Raw genomic sequence first — 19,569 nt, 5'->3', positions numbered from 1 at the left:
CATTCTCCTGATGATTAGTGATATTCAGCATTTTAAAATATACGTGTTGGCTGTTTATATGTCTTCTTTGGTGCCTTTTTTATTTATTTATTTATTTATTTATTTATTGAGATGGAGTCTGTCTGTCGTCCAGGCTGGAGTGCAGTGGCATGATCTCAGCTCACTGCAACCTCCACATCCTATGTTCAAGTGACTCTCCTGCCCCAGCCTCACAAGTAGCTGGGACTACAGGCATGGCTAATTTTTGTATTTTTAGTAGAGACGGCATTTCACCATGTTGGTCAGGCTGGTCTCAAACTCCTGACCTCAAGTGATCCACGCACCTAAGCCTCCAAAAGTGATGGGATTACAGGCATGAGCCACTGTATCCGGCCCCATATTCTTTTAAATCCTTTAAGGTTTTGCTTTCACACGTACGTCTTTATTCCACCAGCAATTTATTTGGGGGCATGGGATGAGGTAGGGATCCATTCCCTTTTTCTTCATATGGATACATAATTGTTGCAATTATCTCAGCATTAATTGTCCTTTCTCCACAGCTCTACATCTTTGTCATAAATGAAGTGTCTTCTTTGTGTGAATTTCCTCCTGGGCTCTATTCCTTTCTACTGGTCTGTGTGTCTATCCCTACATCACTGTCCTAATTTTGATACCTTTTAATAAATCTTAATAGTTTATAAAGCAACACCTCTGCTTTGTAATAATTCTTGGCTCTTTGCAATTCCACTTAAATTTTAGACTCAGTTTTTCAAGTTCTTCAGACAAACAAACAAACCTTCTAAAGCCCAACTGGTGTTCTGATTGCCTTTGTATTAATTCTACATATATTAATATGGAGAGAATTGATATCTTTACAATATTCAGTATTCCAGTGCAGGAACATATTTCCAGTTATTTAATGTCTTCCAAATAAACTTTTTATTCTTTCTCTGTACAGATGTTTTTCATTTTCTAACTTAAGTTTAAGGCTTAGCATTCACTTTCAACACTTTTTACTTTTTAATATAAACATTTAAAGCTGTCCGTTTTCTCTTAGTACTTCTTTAGCTATACGCACAAATTCTTTTTTTATCTCTTCAGCTGTAACTAATCTGCTTTAAGCATATCCATTGAATTTTTATTTTTAAATATTCTTTTTTTTTTTTTTCCTAAGGCGGAGTTTTGCTTTTCTTGCCCAGGCTGGAGTGCAGTGGCACAATCTCGGCTCACTGCAAACTCCGCCTCCCAGGTTCAAGTGATTCTCCTGCCTCAGCCTCCCAAGTAGCTGAGATTACAGGCATGTGCCACCATGCCCAGCTAATTTTTGTATTTTAAAAGAGACGGGGTTTCACCATGTTGGGCAGGCTGGTCTCAGACACCTGACCTCAGGTGATCCCCCTGCCTCAGCCTCCCAAAGTGCTGGGATTACAGGCGTGAGCCACTGCGCCCAGCCTTTAAATATTATTTCTTTCTACAAGTTGTATTTGGTGTGCTTTTATGTCTGCTGCTTGATCATTTTTTATAGTCTCTTGCCGTTTATTCATCAGCGCTTTCTATCAGAATATGTGTCTGATAATTTTCATGTCTTCCCAAATTTGTTTTGTTGGCTCTCACTCATTGAGTCTTATTTTCCACTGTGTTTATAAATTTTGTACAGATTTCTTGGAACTTCAGGCTCAGTGGAAGGTAGATTCTTCCAGAGAGGGTTTTCATATACTTCTGCCTGGGTTACAACCAGCCTGGGACAACACTGAATTTTTGGCTTGAAGTTTTTCAAACTACCCTGGTAGTGCAAATTTAAACCGCAAACCTACCTGAGAACTGGAATGTGGATGGGATTCTCAGATGATTTGTGTCAAGGGTTTAAGATAGAGTATTTCCTTAATGGGAGTGGACGGTGGGGGAGATGGTTACTATCTATGGAGAGGTATTGAAAGCTACAAGGGGATAAGATTTCTAGAACTAGATGTTTTAGAACTAGAAGTATTGTAGAAAGTTCTACAACACTAGAGTGAAGTTCATTCTGAAACTGAGGGTGTAATTTTCTGAGGATGGGGAGGAGGGGAAGAGCTTAGATTCCTAACACTGAGCAAGCCCTGGACTTAATCTCCTATGAAAAAAAATTAAAAAGCTTAAGGTGACCAAGCTAGAACAATGCCCTCAAGGCAAAATCTGACTCATGTTGTAATGTTCTGCTTACCTCTCTGGGTTCCCACTTTCATTGCATTTTGGTCTTTAGTATTCTTTACTGTCTTGATAGCTTACTAATGCAATTACAAACGTTGGTTGTTTGCTTTTAAATCCAGCATTTTTAATTGATTCTAGCAGGAGGGTAATTAAGTTGTCTAGTGTCCACTATCTGCTAAAAAAGAAAGTTTCTTTGTGTCTTTTTTTTTTTCTCTGAGATAGGGTTGCACTCTGTTGCCCAGGCTGGAGTACACAATCTTGTGTATTGTGTATCAAGTGGCACAATTTTGGCTCACTGCAGCCTCAACCTCCTGGGGCCAAGTGATCCTCCCACCTCAGCCTCCTGAGTAACTGGGACCATAGGCATGCACCACCATGCCTGGCTAATTTTGTATTTTTTGTAGAGACAGGGTTTCCCTATGTTGCCCAGGCTGCTCTCAAACTCCTGGGCTCGAACGATCCTCCTGGGATCCAAAGTGCCGGGATTAGAGGCATGAGCCACCCATGCCCCGCCTTCTTTGTGTCTTTAGAAGTAAAATCAGTTGACATTTTCTGAACTTAATTTACAAGACATCCTTTAAAGTGAGAGCTTCTATTTCTGTGATGTTGCTCTTTTTTTTTTTCTTTTCCTTTAGAGACAGGGCCTTCCTGTGTGCCCAGGGCAGTTTCAAACTCCTGGCCTCAAGCAGTCCTCCTGCCTCAGCCTCCCAAAATGCTGGGATTACAGGCGTGAGCCACCGTGCCCAGCCTGTGATGTTGCTTTTGAAAGTCTCCGAGTCCTACTTCTGCCACCATCCTTTCTTTTGGGTTTCTTTGTTTCTCTGCATGGTTTATTTCTGTTTCACTGCTGCCTTAGGTGTTTCCGTGCTTTCCCCAGAGGCCAGAAAAGCCAGGACAAAGCCAGCCATCTCTCTTCCCAAACATGAATCTCACCATCATGCCATCTGCCTTTTACCTCTTGGCTATAAGAGAGCTTTACTGAGTACTGTGTTTAGATAACATTTTGACCATGTTCACCTGATTTTTCTGGAAAGAAAAACATTGCTTACAAAGGACAGATACTCTCACCCACAGCCAACCTCCAAAGTCCTGTAACTAAATTAATAAGACTATCAGTTATCCTTTGATTGCTGAGATATTGTATTTTTTTTCTCTGTCATGGATCACTAGAGAGAGTAGCTTTTGTTTCTGAAAGACAGGCTGTCACTGAACAAAACCACAAGGACAGTGGGTAACAGATCTAGCAGGAAAAATGTCAGCAACAGCAAGGTCCCAAAGAGAAAGTGTGATCACATTTTATATAACATTACAAGAAATGGAAATATAAGACTTGACAGCACCGGGCAGTCAGAGAATCAACTGTGCTGAATTGTGTTCCCTTTTGCACAAAATTATATTACTCATGCAGGAAAACTAAGTGATCATGTTGCACTCTCACTATTATTGTTATTGATAGCCGCAGTAGCAGCATTCTATGAAGTCTCTGCAGGACCTTGAAGTACTGCGAGGCACTCTGTATGAAAGAGGCATAGTGTACCGTGCCCTGAGATTGATTTGCTCTGCAATGACCAGACTAAGATGTGTGTAAATAGCTTATTGATTGACACTTGACTGTGAAATGGCTCTCACGGGAGTAGAAAGAGTAAAAATAATGAAATTGCTGAGAATTACTAGTTGATGTACTAGGATTGCCAATAAAATGTTCTGCTGATTTATCTGGTCATCCTGCTATAACCTGACCACATTTGAATAAATAAGCAGAGTCTGATAATCCTGATGCTTGTTTCAAAAAAATGGCGCGGTGACTCACGCCTGTAATCCCAGCACTTTGGGAGGCCGAGGCGGATGGATCACGAAGTCAAGAGATCAAGACCATCCTGGCCAACTTGGTGAAACCCCATCTCCACTAAAAATACAAAAATTATCAGGGCATGGTAGCACGTGCCTGCAGTCCCAGCTACTTGGGAGGCTGAGGCAGGAGAATCGCTTGAACCCGGGAGGTTGAGGTCACGGTGAGCCAAGATCACACCACTGCACTCCAGCCTGGCGACAGAGCAAGACTCTGTCTTAAAATAAAATAAAATAAAATAAAATAAAATAAAATAAAATAAAATAAAATAAAATAAAAATAGTAAGAGGAGATGAAGAGGTCGTGATTGTGAAATTATAATAAAATTTGTATGTATCTGTTGAATAGTCTTAACTATGTTGAATGGCCAGCATTGACAGTGTGTGATTGTATGTCATTAAAAAACATTAATGGTTCTGTCTTTATTTCTCTGTGACATAAGTATATGTAGACTGTATACTGTATCATGTGCTGGTATCTTTTAATTTTTTTAAGTAAAGCCAAATATAAATATGTGGGTGTGTTCACACAGGAATTTGCAAATTACATGTCCTGAAGTTCTTGTAAATAAATTAGCATGCCACGTCTGTAGTCCTAGCTACTTAGGAAGTTAGGGTGGGAGAATCGCTTGAGCCCAGGAGCTTGGGGTTACAGTGAGCAATGAGTGTGCTGCTATATCCGGCATGGGTGACAAAGTGAGACCCTGTCTCAAAAAAACCAAAAACTAGCATGTCTTCATTCTTCCATGGGATGTTTCTTTCTTTTTCATAGGAATAACTGGGGTACATATTTGGGTATCTGTCATCTCAAGTCAACCAGGATTTATTCTTCAAGTTTTGAACTATAATGAGATCATTCCCTTTAAATGTAAAGTTATAGTCCCTCCTCTATGAAGCAGACACGTAGATGTTTAATAAAGCTGCTATTTATATTGTTTTAGTAAAATATAATTTGGGGGAATACCAGAGTGTTAACATACAATCTAAAAGTTTTATTCAATTGCTAAAGGATTTATTTATTTATTTATTTTTATAGAAATGAAGTCTCACTCTGTTGCCCAGACTGGTCTCAAACTCCTGGGCAACCCAGTGATCCTCCTGCCTCGGCCTCCCAAAGTGCTGGGATTACGGGCAAGAGCCATGGCGCCCAGCCACTAAAAGATGTAACCTGTTGTTTTAAACATTATCCTTACGGCTACTTTGTTGGGAAGTCTGCTGTGCAGATTACAGTGTTATGGTTCTGCGATACAAAATATTATTCACCTCAAACATTATCCACTAGAGGCCGGGCACCTATAATCCCAGCACTTTGGGAGGCCATGACTGGAAGATTGCTATGTTGCCCAGGAGTTTGAGATCAGCCTTGGCAATGTAGCAAGACCCTGTCACTATTTAAAAGAAAAAAAAAATAATCCAAAGCAAAAAGAAGGGGCATTTTTATCTTTATTTAAAATGTTTCGCTGAAATTTGGCGAGGGCCTTTATATAATAAGGTGAAGCCTAAGCTTTTCAATATTGTTGGTTTTTAATGCTTTTGCCTTCTATGTCCCAGAGAATTTTGAATTTATCAAATGAGAAAGAAGCCCAGCTGTCTGTCCAAGAATTTCTTATGCAATGATTACAAGTACAACAGCTATTGCAGTAAACTTTTGGAAGAATAAACTCTTAAATGGGAAGGTTTGCTACCAAAGGGAAATAGAAGACAACTTCCTGGGGAATTTTTGAGATAGGCAGGTTTTAATGTCTTCTGTGTACACATATTCTAGAGTATTTGGAAATGAAAACATGCTCAGTTTTTAGCAAATGATGTATTGTTCATTGCATATGCATATTCCTATAAGCATATGACCCTTGCCTTGGCCCCTTTTCGTCCTGTTTATTATTGAAGAGAAGTTTACTCACCTTTGTTGATTACAGGGCTAAGGATGAGGTATTTGTGGGAGACGGGAGCAAAAGATGGGGATCATAAGGCCTCGAACTGAGGAGCTTCTTGCTAAGATAAATCACAAAGAAACACCTCTTTGGTTACTGAGTTTGTCCTCCTGTTTGCCTTCAATATTTGTGGTCAGAATTAGATCAGAGCTGAATTCTAATTCTAAGCCTAGCAGTTGATATCTTTTTTTTTCTAACTTATTATTTTGAAATCATTGTAGAGTCACAAGCTGTTGTAAAAAAAAACAATACAGAGAGATCTCGTATACCTTCTGCCAGGTTCTGTCAATGGTGATATCTTACAAAACTGTAATGTCATTTCACAAGCAGGAAATTGACAATGATACAAACCATTCACTATATAAATGCTTCACCAGTTTTACATGCACTCCTTTGTGTGTGTGTTTACTTAAATCTGTACAGTTTTATCACATGTATAGCTTTGCGTGACCACAACCGATAGTCACGATAACAAATGGCTCCATTACAAGGAACCCTCGTGCTACCCTTTATAGTCACAGCCACTTCCCTCCATCGCCTTCCCATCCCCAACCTCTGGCAACCACTAATATATTCTCCGTCTCTATAATTACGTCATTTGAAGAATGCTGTATAAATGGAATTGTATGGTATGCAATCTTTTGAGATTGGCTTTTTTTCACTCACCATCATTCCCTTGAATACCTTTTGATCTCAAGAAAAATAAAAATTTTGAATCTGTTTTTTTCATTTGGATAGAGGACAGTTTAAGGTATATTTGTTTCATGGTTAAGATCCAAAATTTGTTACTGATACTAGAGAACAAAAAAATTGGGATTACCGTCAGTGTTAGTATGAAGATCTGATAGTGCCAGAGAACACATGGGGAAATTGAATGTATTCACATGCTATTTATTGTGATTTTACTTGATTTTTTTCCTTAAATAAGCCGGTAAAGCATAAACTTCCTAATGTTCTGAGATGGCGATTTTTTTTCCATGTTATAAATGGTATTAACATGTTACAAGGAAATTCCATCAGTGTCATCCATCAGTGTCAAAATCATATTGAAGCAATTGTGGAGGATATTACAACTCAAGGAGAGATTTTATATATCTTATTGCAAAGTTTAAAGTATTTTTTATTTGACTGTCATTGTATCTCTGGTAAGAGCTGTGGAAATGAAGATCCAATGTTCAGTTTTTCTTTGCCTGAAAAACCGATGACAGCAAGATAATGTTTTTCTGCATCTTTTTAAACAGCCTCTATTTTCTCCTGCCTTGATGATGTGTTGATGACTCTGTTCAGTCTAGATATTAAAATGGTCTTGATTATTTTCCAGCCTCATGTAGCCCTCACAGATAGGATACCATGCCTTCCTAACAACCCTGTTTCTCACTGTTTTCTGGTGTGTTCGTTGTAGAATGTGAGCCAATAGAAGCAATAGCCAAGTTTGACTATGTTGGGCGGTCCGCCAGAGAACTATCCTTCAAGAAGGGTGCCTCCCTGCTGCTGTATCACCGTGCATCTGAGGACTGGTGGGAAGGCAGGCACAACGGGATTGACGGGCTGGTGCCTCACCAGTATATAGTGGTGCAGGATATGTGAGTAGTCTCAACTTTGATTGCCTGAGTGCTCCCAATAGAGGACTCCAGCCATTGTTCTTCAACTGACCTTGGTCTTGTGAGAAAGGAGCAGAAGGGATTACAGAGATAAAACTTCAGAGCTAGGCACAGTTCCTCATCTTGCCAGTGGCTCTTTGCTAACAGTAAGTCAGGGCCCAGGAGGTCTGGAGCAACAACTCGGGGGAGACATCTTCTGAAGCTTTCAGATTCTTAGAAAAATAACCTATGCAGAGAATGGCATTAAGAGCTGAAGTGACATTGGTAATTCCAAAAACAGCAGTGCTCTTCTCTTGATGTCTGTTTACCGTTTCAATTCCAGATTCCCCAGAGGAAGGACACTGACCTAAAGTCAGAGGGAATCATTGCAATGCTGTTTTTTGTTTTGTTTTGTTTTTTGCTGAGGAGAAAGCTCTAATTTCAAAAGTATTTAAAGATATGGGAAGATAGTCATAACATATTAAGTGAAAGAAACGTGTTGCAAAATAATGTGTAGTCCAAAATTGTAGCTTTTTATGGAAAAAATAAATATAGGACACAAAAGGTATACAGTGACTGAATGATTCAGCCTGATTTCAGAAATGTTAAAATGTGTATCTCAGAAGCCAAGAAATGCGTGTATATACATATAGTCGTATATATCTGAAATAGCTACATATAAATATATTCATATATAAAATAAATTTGCATAAATATCTGTACAGTCATGTACCACACAATGACATTTTGAGCATCAGTGGACCACATATATGACAGTGGTCCCATAGGATTTAATATCCTATTTTTACTGTACCTTTTCTATGTTTAGATATGTTTAGATACACAAGTACTTGTTTACACCATTGTATTATAACTGCCTGTAGCATTCAGTACAGTAACATGCTGTGCAGGTTTGTAGCCTAGGAGCAGTAGGCTCCACCATATAGCCTAGGTGTGCAATAGGCTGTACCATCTAGGTTTGTGTAAGTGCACTCTGTGATGTTCCCACAATGATGAGACTGCTTGACAACACATTTCTCAGAATGTATCCTCGCTGTTAAGCAACACGTGACTGTAGTATAAATGCCATACATATGTATGTGCACACTCACAGATATGTATCCCAGGCGTAGAATAGAAGATGGAGGAGGATATTTCTTAAAATTCTCACAGTAGTTGTCTCTGCATGTTATATTATGGGTGATTATTTCACTCTTTTTTGTATAACTGAAATTGCTGTTTTACCTGTAATGAAATTATACTGCTTTCATAATGAAAAAAGTTATTTTAATAAAAGAAGGTCTTTCATACATAATGCTGTTTCATCCATAAATGCTATCACGTAAATTTTTGTCTCCACTCATCTAGCAAATTTTGTAAAATTTGTAAATCTAGTAAATTTTGTCTCCACTCATCTTACTGTTTCAGGGATGATACATTTTCAGACACTCTGAGCCAAAAAGCCGACAGTGAGGCCAGCAGTGGGCCAGTCACAGAAGACAAGTCCTCATCCAAGGACATGAACTCTCCGACAGATCGTCATCCTGATGGCTATTTAGCCAGGTAGGTAGAGCCTGGGAATCAGGCCCCTAAGCCTCCACTCCTTCCGGGGCCATAAGGAGCCACTGCACCCTCAGCCTTGCAGTACTGCCCAGTGTGATAAGCTCTTCTGTTTTCTCCCTGTTTCTGTGAATGTCTAGGCAAAGAAAAAGAGGAGAGCCACCCCCTCCAGTAAGGCGTCCTGGCAGGACCAGTGATGGCCATTGCCCACTCCACCCTCCACATGCCCTTTCCAACTCCTCAGTTGACCTGGGGTCCCCCAGCCTCGCCAGTCACCCCCGGGGCCTGCTGCAGAACCGTGGCCTCAACAATGACAGTCCTGAGCGGAGGCGCAGGCCTGGCCATGGCAGCCTAACCAACATCAGCCGGCACGACTCCCTCAAGAAGATTGACAGCCCTCCCATTAGAAGGTCCACATCATCAGGGCAATACACAGGCTTCAATGACCACAAGCCACTGGACCCAGAGACAATTGCTCAGGTACAATGCTTTTAATTACGTATTGCATTTTAAATACTTAAGTGTGATGTAGGAGGTGTGAAGGATTTACTTTATGTAGCTATATTTCTGTATAGAATCAACTAAAGAAAACAGAAACAAAAGCAGCTCATTCTTTAACTTAGGCCCTGACTGTGAGTCTTTTTTGAACAATTTGTTACTGGAAGGGCCCAAAGGTTCACAGTGATTTAAACAGAAACATGACAGAAACGTAAGACCCAGGACATTCAAACATATCATTGTGAATAGCCAGAAAAACTTTGAAAAAGAATGGGGAAGCAGTGGCCCTCCCCAGATCCTAAATGCATTCTACAGCTAGTAAAACAGACAGATGGATAAAACAGAATGGAGAGCCCAGAAACAGAAATATCTTAAAACAGGAGTCCCTCCTTATCTGCAGGGCATATGTTTCAAGACCCCCAGTGGATGCCCGAAGCCACAGATAGTACAGACTCCTACTGTATATGATAAAGATGGTACTTTCAACTTAGAAAAGATGAGCCCTAATAAATAATGTGATCAATAATAGATAGACATTTGAACAACAAGTCTGGATCTTATGTACCTCCTGAATACATCCAGGTCTTTGCTTCCCAACAGTGACTACAGAGAAGGGTTCTGTAGTTTTCTTCTAATGATTAAAATTGACCAAGTAAAAGGGAAACAATACTAATGAATTTGCCCATCATTCTACCATTTTGCCCTCTGGTTCTGGCTCTTTTCACAGCACAGGCCATGAGAAAGTATGTTTGCAGACCTGGTGGGTGGCTTACACCTGTAATCCCAACACTTTAGGAGGCTGAGGCAAGAAGATTGCTTGAGGTCAGGAGTTTGAGACAGGCCTGGTCAATATAGCACAACCCCATGTCTACAAAAAAACCTTTTTTTAATTGGCTAGGTGTATTCGTCAGGGTTCTCTAGAGGGACAGAACTAATGGAATATATATACATATAAAGGGAAGTTTATTAAGTATTAACTCACACGATCACAGAGTCCCACAACAGACCATCTGCAGGCTGAGGAGCAAGGAGAGCCAGTCCAAGTTCCAAAACTGAAGAACGTGGAGTCCGACGTTCGAGGCAGGAAGCATCCTGCATGGGAGGAAGTTGTAGGCTGGGAGGCTAGGCCGGTCTAACCTTTCCATGTTTTTCTGCCTGCTTTATATTCACTGACAGCTGATTAGATGGTGCCCATCCAGATTAAGGGTGGATCTGCCTTTCCCAGCCCACTGACTCAATGTTAATTTCCTCTGGCAACCCCCTCACAGACACACCAGGAGTAACACTTTGCATCCTTCAATCCAATCAAGTTGACACTTAATATTAACCATCCCAAGTCTACCCCTTGTCAACTTGAACCCATAAACATCTCCTGAGATCATACATAATCTTCAAATAAAAACAATAATAAGTTCATAATTACACCTAACATAATACACTTGTCCTTTCCTATAACCGCAAATGCACCAATCCCCAGCCCAAATACTATTACATAAAGTTAACAATACTTAAATGCTGATAGGAAGTCAATATAATCTTATGTCACATGCTAAAGGAAAAAGGAAATAAAATGAAGATATTTTCCTAGTACAAGTGTATACATGCACAAACATGTTTTTAACAAAAGAAGGAGGAAATACACATGACAATTACAGTCCCTGTTTCCACGTGGTCATAGCTGGTATTGATGACTACCTGCTACTACCCATTCTGTATTCCCTTTGCCTTCAGCAAGCACCCCAGCAGGTCGTGTTTTTGTTGTTGTTGTTGTTGTTCTCCTGGCAGGGTGACCCAAACCTTCATTCCTGAAGGGTCTGGACCATTTGTAGTCCTGCCTGGATTGGGCTGTTGTAGTTTCCCGTTGACCTTAATCACAGAGCATGGTACTACTAAGAGACGCCCTAATGGAGCTCCTGTATTCCATGCACACTCTTTTTTACCTCCATTGTGGAGTAGTAGACTGATTCCATCTTGATAGTCCAAGTCAGTCACCCAAGCCAACACTGTAACTCCTTTCTTAGTCTGTTGCCTTAAAGGTAGGAGGAGCCCAAAGTGTCCAGGTGGCAAACTTAACTTAATGGGATCGTCGCTGTGTCTCCTGGTGGCACTTTCCTCCCTATAGAACTAAGACCTCTAAGCCAGCAGAACATAATGTCGTGGGAATAGGAAGTAAAAATGTTGCTACTGGGTCACTAGAGGTGATGATGCATGGTGCCACTTCCACTTCCACCCCTTGATTCCTGGACCCGTGAATCCTGGCTATGGAAGAAACAGCACCATATATTGGACACTGATTCAGAGCATACACAGCCTTCTGGGGAGCTTTGCCCCAGCCCTGCAAAGTATAGTCACCTCGTTGGCATTGTAATTGTGACTTCAAAAGGCCTTTCCACCATTCTATCAATCCAGCTGCTTCAGGATGATAGGGAACATGGTAAGACCCATGAATTCCATAAGCATGAGCCCACTGCCACTCTTCTTTAGCCGTAAAGTGCGTGCCTTGGTCAGAGGCAATGCTGTGTGGAATACCATGACAGTGGGTAAGGCATTCCGTGAGTCCACAGATGGTAGTCTTGGCAGAAGCACTGCATGCAAGATAGACAAACCCATATCTGGAGTAACTTTCTCTTCCAGTGAGGACAAACCTTTTTCATGATGGAAGAGGTCAGTATAATCAACCTGCCACCAGGTACCTGGTTGATCACGCTGAGGAATGGTGCCATATCGAGGGCTGTGTTGGCTTCTGCTGCTGGCAAATTGGGCACTAAGCAGTGGCCATAGCCAGGTCAGCCTTGGTGAGTGGAAGTCCATGTTGCTGAGTCCATGCATAACCTCCATCCCTGCACTATGGCCACTTTGTTCATGGGCCCATTGAGTGATGATGGGGTGGCTAGGGAAAGAGGCTGAGTGGTGTCAATAGAATGGGTCATCCTGTCCTCTTGATTATCAAAATCCTCCTCTGCTGAGGTCACCCATTGGTGACCACTCACATGGGATACAAATATCTTCACAGTTTGACCACTCAGAAAGGTTCATCCACATACCTCTTCCACAAATTTCATCATCACCAATTTTCCAATCATACTTCTTCTAAGTCCCTGACCGTCCAACCAAACCATTGGCTACAGTCCATGAATCAGCATATTATCACACATCTGGCCATTCCTCTTTCCGTGCAGAGTGCACAGCCAGGTGCACTGCTTGAAATTTTGCCCACTGGGAAAGATTCCCTTCACCACTGTCCTTCAGGGATGTCCTAGAAAGGGGCTGTAGTGCTGCAGCTGTCCACTTTTGGGTGGTGCCTGCGTATCATGCAGAATCACCTGTGAACCAGGCCCTAGTCTTCTCTTCCTCTGTCAGCTGATCAGAGGGAACTCCCCCTGAGGCCATCAGTACAGGCTGTGCGAAAGAGTAGAGACCCTGGGCATTTGAGCCACTTCCTCATGTAACTTATGCCTTCAGGAGCTGCTTGAGCCCAATCACATATATACCACTTCCATTTGATGATGGAATGCTGCTGTGCACGACCCGCTTTATGGCTTGATGTGTCAGAAAGCACCCAGTTCATGATAGGCAGTTCAGGTTGCATGGTGACTTGATGACCCATAGTCAAATGTTCAGTTTTCACCAAAGCCCAGTAACAGGCCAAGAGCTGTCTCTCAAAAGGAGAGTAGTTGGCCAGGCGCGGTGATTCATGCCTGTAATCCCTGCACTTTGGGAAGCCAAGGCAGGTGGATCATGAGGTCAGGAGTTCAAGACCAACCTGACCAATATGGTGAAACCCCATCTCTACTAAAAATGCAAAAATTAGCCATGTGTGGTGGCACGCACCTATAGTCCCAGCTACTCGGGAGGTTGAGGCAGAAGAATCACTTGAACCAGGGAGGTGGAGGTTGCAGTGAGCTGAGATCACGCCACTGTACTCCAGCCTGGGTGACAGAGAGAGACTCCATCTCATAAAGAAAAGGAGAATAATTCTCTGCAGAAGAAGGCAGGGCATTGCTCCAAAATCCTAGAGGCCTCTGCTGTGATTCACCTATGGGGGTCTGCCAAAGGCTCTAAACAGCATCCCTATCTGCCACTGACACCTCAAGTACTATTGGATCTGCTGGGTCCTATGGCCCAAGTGACAGAGCAGCTTGCACAGTAGCCTGGACCTGTTGCAAAGCCTTCTCCTGTTCTGGACTCCACTCAAAACTGGCAGCCTTTTGAGTGACTCAATAAATGGGTCAGAGACTCAATAAATGGGCCAGAGTAACACACCCAAAAGAGGAACGTGTTGCCTCCAAAATCCAAATGGGCCCACTAGGCGTTGTGCCTCTTTCTTGGTTGCAGGAGGGGCCAAACGCAGCAACTTATCCTTCACCTTACAAGGAATATCTTGATAGGCCCCACACCACTGGACCCCTAGAAATTTTACTGAGGTAGAAGGTCCCTGAATTTTAGTCGGATTTTTTACCCATCCTCTAGCACACAGATGTCTCACCAATAAGTCCAATGTGTTTGCTAATTCTTGCTCACTGGATCCAATCAGCATAATATCATCAATGTAATGGACCAGCGTGATATCTTGCAGAAGCAAAAAGCAATCAAGGTCTCTCCAAGTAAGATTATGACACAAAGCCAGAGAGTTGATATGCCCCTGAGGTAGGACAGTAAAGGTATACTGCTGGCCTTGCCAGCTGAAGGCAAATTGCTTCTGGTGGGCCTTATGGACAAGAATGGAGAAAAAGGCATTTTCCAAGTCAGTGGCGCCATACCAGGTACCAGGAGACGTGTTTATTTGCTCAAGCAATGAAACTACATCTAGTTTAGCAACTGCACTTGGAGTCGCCACTTGGTTAAGCTTACAGTAATCCACTGTCATTCTCCAAGATCCATCTGTCTTCTGCACAGGCCAAATGGGAGAGTTGAACGAGGATGTGGTGGGAATCACCACCCCTGCATCTTTCAAGTCCTTCATGGTGGCACTAATCTCCGTGATCCCTCCAGGGATGCAATATTGTTTTTAATTTACTATTTTTCTAGGTAAAGGCTGCTCTAATGGCTTCCATTTGGCCTTTCCCACATAGTAGCCCCCACCCTACCAGTCCAAGAGCCAATGTGGGGGGTTCTGCCAGCTGCTAAGTATGTCTATGCCAATTATGCATTCTGGCACTGGGGAAATGACCACAGGAGAAGTCTGGGGACCCACTAGACTCACTGTAAGTCAGACCTGAGCTAAAACTCCATTAATTACCTGACCTCCACAAGCCACTACTTTAACTGGAGCACCACAATGATGTTTGTGGTCCCCCGGAATCAATGTCAGCTCAGAGCCAGTGTCCAGTAGTCCCCTAAATGTCTGATCATTTCCCTTTCCCCACTACACAGTTACCCTGGTAAAAGGCTGGAGGTCCCCTTGGGAAAGTATGGGATAAAGATTCACTGCATAAATTGTCAGTAATATAACGGGGTCCTTCCTCAAGGGGACTTGGCCTCCCCTTCATTCAAGAGGTTCTGGGTCTGTAAACTGGGTCAAGTCTGGAAATTGATTGATGGGCCGTGATTCTCTGTTTTTATAATTCAAATTAGTCTTTTGTCCATCTGACCTAGAAGTTTTCTGCTTGTATAAATTAAGTAGGAATGCAGTAGGCTTCCTATCAATTTCACTTCTAGGAACACCATGATTAATTAGCCAATGCCAGAGCTCTGCATGAGTCAGACTATTCTGCTTGCCGCTTTGCCTCTGCTGTCCATTACAGTAGCTACGCCCACCTTGTCTTTGACAGTTGAGTGTCACCACTTGGCTTCTGCCACCTCAGGATCCTATTATGTCCATTGTATTTAAATTTTGTAGTTGAGTGACTGCGGTTCCCACTGTTAGATCTCACATATAGAGAACAGCAATTACAGGGCTCTTCAAAGATGCAAGTGCTGGCCAGGCACGGTGGTTCACGCCTGTAATCCCAGCACTTTGGGAGGCCAAGGCAGGCAGATCACAAGGCCAGGAGATCAAGATCATCCTGGCTAACATGGTGAAACCCCATCTCTACTAAAAATATAAAAAATTAGCCAGGCATGGTGATGGGTGCCTGTAATCCCAGCTACTCGGGAGACTGAGGCAGGAGAATGGCATGAACCCAGGAGGCAGAGCTTGCAGTGAGCCGAGATTGCGCCACTGCACTCCAGCCTGGGCGAAAGAACCAGACTCCATCTCAAAAAAAATGCAAGTGCTGCCCTCACAAATCTGTTTTGCAAGGCATTGGTCAAGGGCTCTCCCAGCTGGGATGAGTAGGTCTAAAGTGACTAATCCACTCCACCATCCCAATCTCCCTAAGCCCTTGGATCCCTTCCTCTATATTAACCAAGGGAGATCAGGCATTTCCAGCTCACTCACAGTGGGCCATCTTTCAATCCACATTTCACTTAACCAAGCAAATAAACTATTAGAACCTTTTTTAACTCCCCGAGCTGCAACATTAAATGCAGAGCTCCTACTTAGTGGGCCCAAATCAATAATTTCAGCCTGATCTGACTCTATGTTCCATCTACCATTATCCCACACCCTTAATATCCATTCCCATGCCTGTTCTCCAGATTCCTATTTATATAAATTAGAAAACTCAAGGAGTTCTTTTCTAGCATAGTGCACCTCTTCATGGGTCACACTCTCAACCTCACCTCCAAGGGCCCGCCAGGACATTAGTCTAGTTATAGGTCTAGAAGCAAACAGGTGTTGGGGATGGTTCCTGAGGAGAGTCAACATTATCTTGCCTGGCAACTGCCTCACGAGAGGCCATCACCATTGCCTCAGGCAGCACAGGGTTTATCTCCTCAGACAAAGGTGGAAAGGCTGATGGCAGCATGGGTCAGGGAGGGGATGTTGCCACTACTGGGGATAGGGAAGCCGTTTCTTCTGGCAAAAAAGGTTCATCAGAGTTTACAAGCTCAGTGTCCCCAGCTTCATCAGGGTCCTCCCACACATCCCCATTTCAAGTTGTAGGGTCCCACTCTTTTCCAATCAATGCCCTCGCTTTAACAGTAGACACCTAGCAAGGCTGTGCATGCACCTTTCATTGCAGGTCAGCCACTCTAATGATAAGAGCTTGTGTCTGTTTTTCCACAATTTCAGCTCTTTCTCTGCAGGAGATAAGACTCTCACTCAGGGCAGTCTTAGCAGATTTGAGGCTTGGTATCTGCTTCTGAAGCCAGGAGATAGAATCCTTGAGTTCATCATTTTTTTTCATTACTTTGTCCACTGAACTTAGGAACAACCAACGAGCTTCATTATGTTCCTTGGTTCTCTACACAATACTCTATACAAATGTATTACGTATGGAGTTACTAAACTCCTTGCCTCTTATGAGCGATGAATCAGGAGTGTCAAATGCATGTATTTTGCATAACTCTCTAAACAATTCACAGCAAGCACTATCAGTGTTCTTCATCCTATTAGAAGTAGAGTCCTTAGTATTTTGGGGTCTAATCATATAAAGCAGAAGCCCCAAAACCAATGAAAGAACTCCATCCTTAATATTCTGTTCCTCTAGAACCATTCCTGATACCAAAATCTGTATTAGTCAGGGTTCTCTGGAGGTACAGAATTAATGGAATACATACACATATAAAGGTGAGTTTATTAAGTGTTAACTCACACAATCACAAGGTCCCACAATAAGGCGTCTGCAGGCTGAGGAGCAAGGAGAGTCGGTCCAAGTTCCAAAACTGAAGAACTTGGAGTCTGATGTTTGAGAGAAGGAAGCATCCAGCATGGGAGAAAGATGTAGGCTGAGAGGCTAGGCCAGTCTAACCTTTTCACGTTCTTCTGCCTGCTTTATATTCACTGACAGCTGATCAGATGGTGCCCATCCAGATTAGGGGTAGGTCTGCCTTCCCCAACCCACTGACTCAAATGTTAATCTCCTTTGGCAACACCCTCACAGATACACCTTTGCATCCTTCAATCCAATCAAGTTGACACTAGGTATTAACCATCACACTAAGAGTAGTGGTGCGTGTCTGCAGTCCCAGGTACTTTGGAAGCTGAGGCAAGAGGATTGCTTGAGCCCAGGAGTTGGAGGCTGCAATGAGTTATGATTGCCCTACTGCACTCTAGTCAGGGTGACAGACCAAGACCCTGTCTCCAAATATATGTATGTTTATAGTCAGCGAGAAAAGAGGTGAATAGATTCAGGGTTTACCATTCAAATAATCTAAAGCAGCTTCCAGCTATCACTGAAGTTTAAAAACTAAGTAGATTTCAAAACAGAGTGAATGAGAAATGAATGAAACATGGAAAAGTATTAAAGGTGGGTTATTTTTAATAAAAAGCACCCAAGGAATCTGGCCCCAGTATGACAAATGTCCAAGCTATTTTCAGTGTTCTAACTAAAAAGAATTTGGGATAGCAAATTAGATTGTGAGAAATTTAATGTGTTTTTTAAAAATTAAAGCAATTTTAAATGTACAGCAACTTCTCAGCAAAAATCAAAAAGGCTTTGACTGTTTTATTTTTTTCTGTTTAAAGTGCTATGCAAGGCCCTTTGAGGCATATTTACAACCAGCAATATTTTACTATAGCTGAATGTAATGATTTGAGACACTTATAACATCACTGCTTATAATAAGCAGATGAAACATAATTTGGGTTAGAGAGACAGGGATTTAGGTGCTTGGAGGTAGGAAGGCATATAAGGTCTGTTTAACCCTTTGACTTCTAGAATCAGGAAATTTTTTTTAATTGTAAATTATAAAAACAGGCCAGGCACAGTGGCTCATGCCTGTAATCCCACCACTTTGGGAGGCTGAGGCGCATGGATCACTTGAGGTCAGGAGTTTGAGACCAGCCTGGCCAACATAGTGACACCCTGTCTCTACAAAAAATACAAAAAATTAGCTGGGTATGGTGGCAGGCACCTGTAATCCGAGTTACTCGGGTGGCTGAGGCACGAGAATCGCTTGAACCCAGGAGGCGGAGGTTGCAGTGAGCTGAGATCGCAGTATTGCATTTCAGCCTAGGTGACAGAGTGAGACTCTGTCTCAAAAAAAAAGAAATGTAAATTGTAAAAACAAAAACTCAACAGATAACTAGGCTCCGCACATGTCTCTGAGGTAAATACTTGTAAAAAAAACCAAATCCATATGTTTAGCCACAAACGGAAATCACATATGAAAGTAATAACTAGAAAAGTGATGTCACCCTCATAAAACAGCTTCCAGATTTGCTTTTTATCTTTCCATCTTTAGCCTTCAGATTTTCCCATGGGGACAAGTAAGCATGCCATCATTGTGTTCATTAAAAACATGCAAATTATTTTCTTAAACAAATTAATGGAATGCCTAATGGAGATTTTTCAAAAGACTACCACATCCATACATAATCATCGTATCTTGGTTTATTCATTATTGGAGACTGTGATTTAATTTCAGTGTCTTAGATTATTCATTTAGCAAATCTTTATTGAGCATTTACTGTATGCCAGGTCTCACACTAGGTTTTATGCAAACAAAGTTAAATAATAGCCGCAGCCTCTGAGTGCTCGCATTCAGTCTAGTTGAGGAGATGAATAGGGAAATGAGTTGCCATTAAACCGTGCCATGAGGGGTATGCTCCAGATGAGTGGAAGAAGCCCTGGGAATATGTCAGTAAGAGACATTTCAGTCACCAGGGCAGTGGATCTCTACCATCTCACACAACACTCTGCCTTTTTCTTTCTTAATTGTGGTTAAAAAATAAAATAAAATAAAATTGACCATCTTAACCATTTTTAAATGTATAGTTTAGAAAGGTATATTCACAATGTTGTGAAACATCGCTCCAGAATGTGTTCGTCTCGCAAAACCAAAACCCGGGACACATTAAACACCTCTCATTTCACCTTCCTCCAGTCCCTGGCAACCACCGTTCTACTTTTTGTTTCTATGAATTGGACTCCTTTAGATACCGCCTATAAGTGGAATCATACAGTATTTGTATTTTTTGTGACTGGCTCATTTCATTTAGT

At 42.0% G+C, this 19,569-nt stretch overlaps 1 protein-coding gene across 1 annotated transcript in view; it reads left to right on the top strand.

The window, feature by feature from the left end:
- Window positions 1–19,569, top strand: part of SRGAP1 (SLIT-ROBO Rho GTPase activating protein 1) — a 193,514-nt gene that overhangs the window by 167,946 nt on the left and 5,999 nt on the right. Inside the window, exons 20-22 of the mRNA XM_011972934.1 lie at window positions 7,348–7,528; window positions 8,954–9,088; window positions 9,226–9,565. Coding sequence (XP_011828324.1) covers window positions 7,348–7,528; window positions 8,954–9,088; window positions 9,226–9,565 — 656 coding nt within the window. The remainder of the gene's footprint in view (window positions 1–7,347; window positions 7,529–8,953; window positions 9,089–9,225; window positions 9,566–19,569) is intronic.

The sequence above is a fragment of the Mandrillus leucophaeus genome, unplaced genomic scaffold (genome assembly GCF_000951045.1).
Source record: "Mandrillus leucophaeus isolate KB7577 unplaced genomic scaffold, Mleu.le_1.0 Scaffold132, whole genome shotgun sequence".
Classification (NCBI taxonomy): domain Eukaryota; kingdom Metazoa; phylum Chordata; class Mammalia; order Primates; family Cercopithecidae; genus Mandrillus; species Mandrillus leucophaeus.
Note: the sequence above shows the minus strand (reverse complement) of the source record. Positions and strands in the feature narration are given on the sequence as shown.